This window comes from Balaenoptera ricei, chromosome 2, assembly GCF_028023285.1.
Source record: "Balaenoptera ricei isolate mBalRic1 chromosome 2, mBalRic1.hap2, whole genome shotgun sequence".
In the NCBI taxonomy this organism is placed as follows: Eukaryota; Metazoa; Chordata; class Mammalia; order Artiodactyla; family Balaenopteridae; genus Balaenoptera; species Balaenoptera ricei.
Window position 1 is genome coordinate 150298400 of NC_082640.1, and position 12549 is coordinate 150310948.

General features: G+C 39.6%; 1 protein-coding gene across 3 annotated transcripts in view; it reads right to left on the reverse strand.

Moving 5' to 3' along the window:
* PPP2R5E (protein phosphatase 2 regulatory subunit B'epsilon) overlaps positions 1-12549 on the reverse strand; it is a 148254-nt gene that overhangs the window by 64507 nt on the left and 71198 nt on the right. For all 3 annotated transcript variants that reach the window (XM_059914372.1, XM_059914373.1, XM_059914371.1), the window contains exon 3: positions 9989-10185. In XM_059914372.1, the coding sequence (XP_059770355.1) occupies positions 9989-10185 (197 nt within the window). The remainder of the gene's footprint in view (positions 1-9988; positions 10186-12549) is intronic.

Genomic DNA, 12549 nt, shown 5'->3' on the forward strand with positions numbered 1-12549 from the left:
CCCTCCTGGCACTGCTCCTCCTGCCCGGGACCTGCACGCTGCCTTAGGCTCTGGTCTTTCCCGTTCTCCCTCTTCCACTGCCACGTTAACCCGCACCTTTGTCTATTCATCATTGTAACTGCATTTTTACTCTAAAGTCCCTCATCTTACCCTCACTCTCCAGAGGCAACTTCCTCTGCAGAAGTCACCAGAGAGCATATTTCTTCTTGTTTTCATCTACAGATCAAGTTTGGCTTTTAATATTGGTCAGAAGCCACCTACCTCCTGGAAATGACCTGCATTGTTTTCTTGCCAAATTCTTGCCTCAAGCATTACTGTCTCTGAGAATGCCACATGGAGGACACTCATTTTCTCCGTTTCTTCCTGCTAATAATGCACCACTGTGGTGTAACCGGCTTTCCCCTTAGAGAATCAACCAATAAATACCTCTCTCTCATTTCTGTCTCTCCTCAGTAAAGAGAAGACTAAGCCATATAAACTAACATCAATTCCTATGCTAGAGGTTAAGACCCACTTATATATACCACAGGCAGTATTTCCCAATCATTATATCATCCATTTTCTTGGCAGATTTTTCCAGAAGTATTGCTTACAGCGCTAACCATATTTTCAGTTTCAAGGTTAAATTAAAAGGTGGGATAAAAGAGGAATCAAAACTTGAATACAATACTCTAACTTATCCTGCAAAACTCTGCTGCCAGCTTGGGGGCGTGGGGGGAGGAGAAAGAGGGGGAATATTCTCATCTCAGTGAAATGATAGTATTGGATAGATCAGTGCTAGACAAGTCACAGCTGTCAAACCATTTTAAGTATATTGAAAACTCTGAACAATCTGTAAAGCAGTTAAGCCAGAGGGACTACAGCTTGTAAATGAAGCAAACAGCAATCATGAGTAGCTCATTGCTTCCTGAGTAAAAATCTGCTCCTTAAAATGTTTAAATTAAAACTAAACCCATTAAAATCCCTATCTGATATTTTAAGAGAGAATGTTTGCAGGAGAGAAGTGGTAAATTATTAATACAATGTAGACATTACTATGCAAGTAATACCAGGAAAAATTTTATGCAGGTGAACTAAGGGCAGCATATATACACATGTATATATAGTTATACACACACGGGCACCTGCAGATTTACAGGGCTCTTCCCACACCCTCAAAAAAAGACTTGAAAATAAAATTTCCCAGAGAGAATTAAAGTTTAAAATCAACAGTCAAAGATATGGAAAGTCATCTTAAAGAGACAAAAAAGCTTCCAGGCTAGCAAGACTTCTAGAAAAACTAGTTTTTCCAGAAAAACTGATTAATCCATCCAAACAAAAAAGGTTAAGTCTATCAGAGGTGGCAAAGGTGGTACTACGAATAATGATAACAGTAACAACATCACAACAATCTTTATAAAGTTACAGTGGGTAACAACTTTAAGAGGATTAAGACTCATCTAAGATCACACAGCTAGGTAAGTGGCCCAGGTCATTCCGTCTATATCACAGACCCAGAGAGGACCACAAAAAGGAAAAGCAGGCTGTACAAATGTTAAGTGCTTCCAAGGATTAGGGGCCATCATAGAGGTGGAGGGACATTTAAATCATCTAACTCCCTTGCTCCAAATCCAAGCTAACCAAGCAATTTAGGGATCCCTTGGCTGCTGACATAGCTTGCCTGCTTCTAACGGTGGGGCAGAGAGAGAAGTAGCATGGCGGGAGCACATGAACTTAAGGGATACAACCATCTCGAGGATGGAACAGAGGAGAGTTCTGAACTACACAGCTTTCCTCCTGGGCTGCTCCTTACCCCCAATCACCATGTACTCCTGCCTACTGGGAAGGAGTGGTAGGGCAGAGAAAAAATGTTAATTTGAGAATAACGCAAAGGCAATGTAGTTATTATATATAGGGTAGTGAGGTGGTGGGGGGAGAGGGAGTGAAAGGGAAGCTGTTTCTTAAGCAAAAACAAACATTTAACCCCAGAGCCTATTATTTGATAAAATAGACAAGCAAGGAAAAGGTAGAGGGAAAGCATCAAGGCCTTATGACCTATTTAGAGGGACTCAAGGAAGAGAACATAGTACTGAGGCAAGAGTCCAAATTTAGAGATTTTAGTCTTCATTCCTATTAGAAAGACTGATCCCAGGAGAGGATTATGGCACAGCAGTTAAGAGGATGGGCCCTGTAGCCAGACAGACTGGGTTCAAACCTCAGTTCTGCCAGTTACCCAGGTGAGTAGCTTTGGGCAAGTTTCTTAACCTCTCTCTACTTCCTTTACATCATCTATAAAATAATATATAATAATACTATAACAAAATATAATATAAAATAAAATAATATAATTATATAATATATAATACAAAACAAGGTTGTTGTTAAGACTGAATTCATCCACACAGTAGGTGCTGCAGATTATTATGCTGCTAACAATGGAAGGTCTACAGGTGCTGGTGACCTTCTTTTGTTAGTGCACACCTTTATGAAGAACCTCTAAGGATTAAGTATTCAACCACAATTCTAAACTGTATAACCATTATAAAAACCTACAAAAACTGACACAAGGTAAAACAAAAAATCTGAATAGTCAGACATGTATTTTAGAAATTGAGGGGGTCTGGGAGGGATGGATTGGGAGCTTGGGATTGGCAGATGCAAACTATTATATATAGAATGGATAAACAACAAGGTCCTACTGTATAGCACAGGGAACTATATTCAATATCCTGTGATAAACCGTAATGGAGAAGGATATAGAAAAGAATGTATATATATATAGATGTATAACTGAATCACTTTGCTGTACAGCAAAAATTAACAGAACATTGTAAATCAACTATACTGCAATAAAATAAAAAAATAAAAAAAAAAAGAATTCACTGCCAGAAACCTTCCCATAAAGAAAACTCCAGGCCCGGATGGTTTCATTGGTGAAATCGTTCTTACAACTTCATTTTTCATCTTCAGTTACTGCCATAAATGGGAAGACCCTGCTCCTTTCCAATCTCATCCTACATTTTCCAACAGAGCAGCATCAAGCAGAGCACTGCATATGTAAAAATCGAGCTTAAACCATTTTGGAGTCAGATTATATCTTTGAAAATTTAATAATCAAAAGCTACAGATCTTCTCCCACAAAAATAGGCAAAACACACAAAATTTTGCACTCAACATCAGGAGGTCCACTGACCCCCATGAAACCAATTGATGGACACCCAAAGATGCTAAATGAATAGTGTTAAATGAGCATTAACTGAAGTAGCACAGAGTGATAGTTTAAGGAAAGGACAGAGCGCCTGACAGTTTCTCTACCCTCTGATAAATTACAAATGGTAACAATCTGTTCCTAACCTTGAGCAGCAATTCTTCCTGACCTCATTCTAAAAATATCTTTTGGTAATCTTCATCATCATAACCTTAAAGTCTTTTCAAAGCACCGAGGAATTCTTTTTCTAATTTAATTCTTAGGTCTTATCTTTTAGATTTATCCTATCCTTAAAAACTCCCCAATAAGTTCATCACTTCCTAAATGACTTTCCCAGATGTCACTCAACTCTTTCCCATTATTTATATTTCCAATCTTGTAAGCAGCCCACCTTCCCCCATCCCACATCCAATGGCTCACACCAAAAGATCTTATCTCCTTTGGGCCTAAAGAATTGCCTCCAAGGCAAATTCTGGCCGGGATGTATAGCTATATTCCTTATCAGATGCAGGAGGATGAAAAATGGAAACTTCATATTCCCCCCTGGTAGTTATCATTCCCAAGGCTACCTTTAGATAGATGTTATTTTATGAAAAGAAATCCTCCATCCTTTAGCCAAGAGAGGATGCAATGAAATTAACAAAGCATTCCTAAGAGTCTGTGTAGGTAGACTCTGAGACCTTTAATTGCGACTTCATATTTTTCTACAAAACCATATTGTCCTATTAAGAGGCTAACCAGAGCTGTGATTTTCAGTTAAGTCACAGAATGTATAAAAGATAAAGCACTTAGATAACCAAGTGACAGGATATAATTTGAGAGTGGGAAAAAAACGAAGCTAATGTGTGGCCAAGAAACAATATAAAGGACTCAAGGAAAGATTTCAATAGAAAAAAGAAGAAAAAGTTGTACAACATATTTTATCTTAAAACTACATTTGCTTTGGAAAATCATATATTCTACAGTTTGAGATATACAGAGATTTAACCACAGATGAGGTAGGAGTAGGGCAGACTCTGAAATCAAGAAAAGCCAAGATATAAAGAGAAAATATGAAAATAATAACAGCAAATGACCAATGCAACAAGATATACTTTGTGCAGGAAAGAAGTGATAGGGTTTTACTCTAATGAGGACAGTACACCCAAGATTCCACCACTGTACATGCAATCATTATCTACAGCCGTCATTTCAACTTCCTCATATTTCACATACAACCCACTACCTCCCCCGAAACACTGCACTGAAGCACAACGATTCTCTGCATCACCTGGGGTCCCAGTATTGTTCTCTTTCTCCCCTGCTCTACTCTCATGCTGATAATTACCAATCTCAGTCTCCAACTTTCCCATCTAGGACTCCTGTAACCTCAAAGTTAACACATCAAAAATCAACTCAGCTTCCACCCAAAAAACCTGCCCCCCCTCCTGCTGTACCTTTCTCAAATAGGAGCACCATGACTACCTAATCCCCAAAGCTATCCTAGACTCCTTCCTCTCTCTCTCACTCCAAACATCAATGCAAATGCTAAGTGCCTTCAATTTTACCTCCTAGTGAGTCTTAAATGCTATCCTTTCCTCATCTTCTCTACTTTCACCCCGTGCTTGGTTTAGGCCCTCTACAACTTCTCTAATACAACAGGCCCCTAATCAATTCCTCTCTGCCTTCAAGTTCAGCCCCCTCCAATCTACCTGGCTCACTGCCATTACAGTACAAATCTGACTGTGTCACTCCCCTGCTTACAACTTTTCAATGATTATCCACTGTCTGTGAGGTTCTTTCAGGATCTTCTGGTCCACATCTGAATCTTCAACTGCCATCATTCACCTCCTCTCACTCCCCAACACACACACGCGCACTTAATGCTGTAACAACACAGCACTGCTTGTGTTCCTCTGAATACATCATGCGGTTTGGGAATTCCTTTGCATCATGTAATTCTCTTTTTCATTTCAACACTATTTCGGCCCCTGGAAAACATGTTTTCACCTTTTAATACTTGGGCTTTCCTCACTTTGTAAAGCCTTCCTTGACCACCCCTACCTTCCTCGGATTAACCCCCCTTTTGCTCTACTCCTTCCCTGCCTTCTACATACTTCTATTAATGCACATATGACATATTTTATTATTTGTTCACATGAGTGCCCTCTCTACCAGACTGTGAGTTTGTTGACAGAGCAGGGCCCTGTCTTTTTTTAATTATCAAAATGTAAAAACATGGCTCTAAATCACTCAATAAACATTACTTATTAATTAAAATGATGTCTTCACCCGTTAAGATCTCCTCTCACATTTGAACTGTCCCCCAAAGAGATGGCTTTGAAAAGGAAGATGTGTGAATATAAAGAGTATAAAATACAGTTTAAGTTTGAGTAAAAAAAAAAAAAAAAAAAAAAAAAATTAACCCAAGATTACTTGGAGAGCTAGAAATTCTAAGAAATCTTTTAAAGGGATGCATGGCAACAGAACCAGAAGCAAAACATGAGCGTAATGTGGTAAAAATACTGCCGCAAGGAAAGAAGCCTGACACTTGAGATGATACACGGCAACATGTGCCAAAGCCTAAGGAACTAACAGTCCTGGTTCTCATTTTTCCATCAGATGTGACCCCATGAGAAAGAAACACATGGAAGAAACCACTTACGGAGTAGAAGCAACTACTTTGGACAGTGTTCTGTAAACTTTAAGAATGGCAGAATCCAGGGACTTCCCTGGCGGTCCAGTGGTTAAGACACCATGCTTCCACTGCAGGGGGCATGGGTTCGATCCCTGGTCGGAGAACTAAGATCCCGCATGCCATGCAGCACGGCCAAAAGTAATAATAATAATAGAAAAGAAAAGAAAAGAAAAAAGAATGGCAGAATTCATTCTAAATTTCTTACACTGTGTTGACGAAGGAGCTGGTATTTTTCAGAGCTGGAAGGATGTGAGAGACCACCACCAACTCCCTCCATTTACAAGAGGAGACTTGGGGCTTAGAGAGGAACCCAAGTCTCACCACTAGTTAAGTGGAAGATGAGAAATGAGGACAGTGGCTTCTACTTTCTCTATCTGGGGCTCTTTCCACTACCCCACACTACCCTTCTGCAGGTGAGTTAGGTGCTATATTGTTTTTTTTATTTTGTTTACACATAAAGAGTTATTTGTCTTTCTTAATTCTAAGAGTCTGTAGGTGGTATCCAGACTTTATTTAAATGCTAAAAATGGTTTCCACACTCATAGATTACTTTCATCTTCTACTCTTTTCTTACCCTAACAGGCATAGCAACTCTCAAAGTACAGTCCCATCAGGTTTTGGTAATAATGCTGACATCAGAACATGCCATCTTAAGTCATCACTCATCCTGGTTTGCAAAACCTAGCTATCGCTTCATTGATATTTCATTAAAAGCACTACCATTTCCCTCACTAATCCTAGTGAAGCAGTTTCATTTTACAGTAATAAGAAAGAGGAATAGGTGGGGACGGTGACTGTTCAACAGGCAGGATTGGAATTACAGAATTTGAGGACCACTGAGGCAATGGGATATAGCATATCGAGCCAACAGAGCATTTCAAGTCCACAAACAGGAACTCTGGGTTCCCCCAATGATTATAAAGTCAAGTATCTAATAATGAAATCACAAAATATAGTACCAGTATCATTGATTAAATGCTTGCCATGTGTTAGGGACTGTTCTAAGAGCTTTACACGCATCATCGCCAATCCTCATAAAATACCCAAAAGGTAGGTGCGTTACAGATGAGGAAAGTGAGCAGTAATAGCACGAGGGTTTCTACACGCAGGGGGCTCACAGGTGGCAAAACAGAAGGGAGTAGAGGGCAAGTAGGGACTTGGCGCCATCCCTTCTTAAAGAGACATAAACCCCCGTTTCCTAGGTTGTATGTGTATCTGAGGTGGTGAGAACCTTGATGTACAAGCAAAGCACGAGTTTCCTCAGGTGAACTATTCATGGAGCAGGGCAGGAGGGACAGTGGCTGCCCTTCCCCCAATGCCACATGCCTCTTAGCACCTCATGGAAACTGAGGACTCCAAAGATGGAGGGCTCTGTCTGGAGTGATGAAGCTGGTAAGTATGGCCGGAGTTGGCATCTGAACCCAGGTTTGTGTGGTTTCAAAGCCCTTTCTCTTCCTACTCTGCCACGCTACTTCCTTCTCTATAAATGCCAGATTGTCTAAGAACCATGCAAAATTAGTAGGTAGCAATTTCACAAATCACAAAATATGAAAAATAAATTACACCTCTGAGAACCCTAAACTATCATCCAGAAAGTCAATTATCTAATGCCCTAGAATAGCATGCATGCTACAGATTCAATACTTCCTAAAGTAGGGCTTAAGTACATTTTAAAGTACACATTCACACACGAATGACAGGAGTCTTTTTTTAAAAGTTTTTTTGTTGGGGTAGAGGGGCATGGGGGGAGGTGGTAAGAAGAGAAAATGGTCTCCTTTGAGAGACTCAAGCTGGTTTAGGACCAAGTTGGTTCACAGGAATGAATGGGTTTTTGGATTATGCCAACTACTGGGTTTAAAGCTGAATATAATCCAATGACATCCAATATCTTCATCCTAATTTGAGAGCCTAAAATGCCCCTATTTTAAGAGGGAATTCATCTATTCATTCAACAATCTCCAGGTAGACCCGGGCTAGGAGGTATTACAGAGGCCACAGAGATGTGCAGGACAACTCCGAAACAGTTCCTGCTTAGGAGTACTTACAGCCTAATTAGAAAAATCAGATAAACGTGTGCAAGGATTAAATACCAGCAAATGAACAAATTCTAAAAGGGTGAGTTGCCAAGAAGTGGTAGAAGTGAAGGAAGGAGAAAACTCTGGGCTTTTCAGGAACCAGTGGTATCACTGTAAGCCAGATCTTGAAAGGAAGGGCGGAATCAGAATTAAAGGCAGGAGGGCAGGGAGTTCACAAAGGTCCAGGAACAGGGAAAAGGGCTATTACAAAACAAATCCACAAATACCCAGAAGTTCTCGCACAAGGGCAAACTGAGGTGTGTACAAGGATATTCATGGGGTCATGGTTAAATAAATTATGGCACATCCACACAACGAAATGCAGCTATAAAAATGAATGAGGCAGCTTTATATGTACTGATGTACATTATATACTGCTAAGTAAAAAAAGCAAGGTACAGAGAGTGAGTATACTCTGCTACCATTTGTGTGTTTACAAAAAACAATATTTATACATATATGCTTGTATATGCTTCAATATTCATGGACTATCCATGGAAAGATATAGAAGAAATTTATAAACGGTGGATACCTCTGTCAGCTGAGGACATGGGTAGGTTAAAACCAAGGAACTGTGCTCTGCAGAAGGCAGGTGGGCTAGAGAAGATCCTAAGTGTCAGGGTAAGAGGTTTAGAGAACACGCAAACTCTAGAGCATGGTTTCTCAACAGTGGCATCATTGACATTTGGGGCCAGATAATTCTTTGTTGTAGAATTATCTACAATTCTTTGCTGTAGAACAATCTACAAAATTGTTGTACAGTGCTGTCCTGTGCATTGTAAGATGCTTAACAGCATTCCTGGCCTCTACCCACTAGATGCTGGTAGCACCCCACCTCCCACCCCTGGTTGTGACTCCCAAAAATGTCTCCAGACAATGCCAAGGAGCCCTGGCAGGGAAAATCGCCCCTGGTTGAGAACCACTGCTCAAGAACCACAATATAAACAGTTAACATACAAAACCCTGTTTTACGTTCCTATAAATTAACAAATGCAACATACACTCCCATATGGATCTGAGGAATATATTGGACATTGTTTTGAAATGACCTTCATATATCTGTCATAGTTTCTCAAGTTGTGATAATTCAGGTCCCTTCCCAAATCTGAACTATTCATTTTTAACCATAACTACCCCATCACAGATGTCTCTTTTCTGCATTTGTTGAATACAAGTGATAAAAGTGGAAAAGAAAGGCTAAGTACATTTTCAGCAGTACACAGAGGGTGGGCGAGATTCCCCAGTGGGCTTCCCATGATGCACTGACCCCCTTGGATCTCTTCAGCATAACTTCTCAAGTTAGTAGACCAGCCCCACCCCCTCCAGATATCATGTGCTCTCTAGATTCAAGATCCTCTAGGATGTCAAGGAAGGCAACCCTCCCACAGAAATCTAACAGAAAACTATATTTTGGCTCAGCTTCTGAAAAACTAATATAATTATTGACACAATAAGAACATAATTACTCGTATTATGCTAATAATGTTTCTTCTCATAACTCTTAATGACCACACAAATTACAAGACGCTGTTCAAAAATAATGAAAGACATCACTCCTGTTTTTAAGATTATAAAGAGAATGATTAGTTTATAAAGCCAAGACAGGCTTTACCTAGATTCTACATATCATGATTTCATTAAGCTTAAAGCCATTTCTAACATACCACAATGAATAGGGAGAAAAAAAAAAAATCAAGACATCCAACAGGCTTGAATATTTTTCAAACACAGATCTAAAACTTGTTGATTCTCCTGTGTCTTTTCTTTTCCCAATGCCAGAAATCCAGTTAACACCCTGGCAATCTTTGCTTTGTACTTTGAAGTCACTGATTCCTCCAATACTGTTGTAGGTGAAAAGTTCTGGATTTCATTCTCATGAAATCATGCTCTTCAAATTTTAGTATTGTGCCGACTACTTGTGCTTAGCTCTCAGAAGGTTGGCTCTCATTTGTGGAGGTGACCTCCAGTGACCTGACCCTGCAGTAAATACACCTGTGAGTCCCTATGGAAGGTGCTTAAATGTGTCCGCGGCGAAAAAAAGAAACTCACCATTCTAACTACTTCAGGGTAAGTCTGCTCTGTCAAACAGCCTCTGCTTATTGTAATGTAGTCCACCAGTTCATTAAGAGTGGAGCGCTTGTATTCTTTCATTTTAAGATCAGATAGCGTGTCCATGAAGTCAAAAATGACACAGCACTGCTGAAGTTTCTTTAGGAACAGTTCAGGCTGCTCTGAGGATGGAACGTCTAAGAAAAAAAAAGGAAATGGTGTAAGTCTGTCATCAATTTCTAGGTAACAGGAATTCTCTGTGAAAGTTAACTTCAAAAGCAAGCTCAAAAAAATAAGAATTCACATGACAACAGTGTTCTTTTAAACAGTTACACATGGGCAGGAGGGGATACCATATCCACTACTTCAGAGACCTTGTCTTTGGAAACTACATGGTACCAACACAATTGACAGCATTTGCTATTCAGCCACCAAAGATTGACCAAAATCCCAAGAGCTGTTAGAGTTGAAGCAAATTTTAACCAAAAACACCCCAGTGTCAACACCCTTAAGCCAAAAACACTGAAAAAGGTCAAACTTTCCATTATAAGGTAGACACAGAAGTTTTCACTGTTGGTTTAAATTAATTTCACTAAAAAAATTTCAAAGCAGAAATGTCAGTTGATTCATTTTAATTTCATGCTGACATCCTTGGTATTTAAAGCAACTGTTGGGTGTGTGAGTTTATATTTCTTGTTTTGTTTTGGCTTGATATCTATGAAGCTTCTTTGTCAAAGAAACTCGAAAAATCAACAAAATCGAGCAATACCAACTCTCTCAAAAAGGGCACATCAGTAATGGGACAATGCGAGCAAACTCTATTAAAATCTAGGCTCTCCCTTTTGACCCATCTTCTTCCTTTATGGTGGGAGAAAACCACTAACATTTTTATTAATATGTTCTCAGAATAAACATCTGTTCTTTTCCTACAGGCAGCAGGTCAGACATTTGGTTTGGTGTCGTTTCTAAAAAATATGTAGAAATTTTACACTAAAATTCCCCAGAGAGAATGGAAACCTGACCTACAGTTAGACTTGAAAGACACCAACTAACTTGTCGATAGCTCTTTCCACTCCTATCTTCTTTCCACTACTTTATTCCACCAAACTGGAGCTTCTCTGGAAAGGCGATGAAATTATAACAGGAGAACCTCTGCTGCCTTCATCCAAGGCGATTAACTCATTAATCCTCAGAACACTCTTTGAGGTAAGCAGGTGGCATCATATTATTCTTCTCTATTTTTCACAAAGAAAATTAGAGACAATCATGGAGGTCCCACAATGAATGAGTTATGAAGCTGGGCTCAGCACCTGGGTCTCTAACCACACTCCCCCATTCCTTCTGTACGACTCAAGAAGGACTTGAACAATGTTTGGCCTGTCACTTGCTACCATCCTCAGTTGCCAGCCTCCCAGTAAATGCTTTACAGTGGTCTCACAGCGTGGGCCACCTGCTCCCTGGAGGTAAGTGCAACGGCTAACAGCACCCGTCTTACAGCCACCAGCAGCAGGGAGAGAAGGCTAGATTCCTAGTCACGGGATCCACATGACTCCTCTCCACAACCCCCTTGCCTCCTCACAGCCCACAACCCAAGTGCCAGTCCATGGACCCAGGACCTCATGGATAATTCCCCCCAAACACCACCTACTGACATCAACTTTGGGGTAAGCCTAGATGAGGTGCAATGGGCATCTGAAAGTATAGGATTTCCCTACCAGATATAAGGAAACAAGAAGTAGTCAATGTTTTTAAAGGTATATAGCACCACTGCTACTCTCAGCAAAAACAAGTTACATATTTAGAAATTATTCTCAACCAATGAGTTGCCCCTTCCATCACCACCCCATAAATCCCCAAAGGCCTAATGTATCTTATAGTCAAAGAATTGGGGATTTGAGTTCAGCCATGACATATGTCTTATTCTGTGACCCTAGACTTAATCACTTCCGAAACATTTAAGCTTTATAAGAACTAAATTTAGACAAACCAAGCTTTCCCTTTAATTGCTATTTGCTTCAGGTATTTATATAAACAAACAAAAACTAAACCAGGCTGCTTATCAACATGACTGTATATCGTTAACCAATGGCTAATTATATGTACACGACCATCATGGTTAATTACTGAAGTCTTCTAAGTTCTAAATCAGATTCCATACCTCAAGTCTGAAGGGGAGTTTTGACACTGCACAGGGAACAAGAAAAGGCTTATAAATGTAACATTAAAGTCTTCAGGACAAATTTTAATTAATCCTATTTTTGATACAGTAACTTTAATAATGCTTAAAAAATCAGACCAGGTACATGGAGAACTCCTTAACTCAGCATACATAAAAGCATCTATAAATGATAGCTTTTCCTCCAAAAAGCAAACTGTCATTTAAGCAGTGACAACAATGATTACTCTTTGTGGTCACTGCAATGATACTCAAGAGATTCACATTTGGCTACTTAAAAAAATTCAGGCAGTTAACATTTAGTTCTTTTTCTTAATGTTAGACAGTTGAAATTTATTCTTTATTTATCCAAATTGATATAATGTCATAGACAAATGTGAGGCAG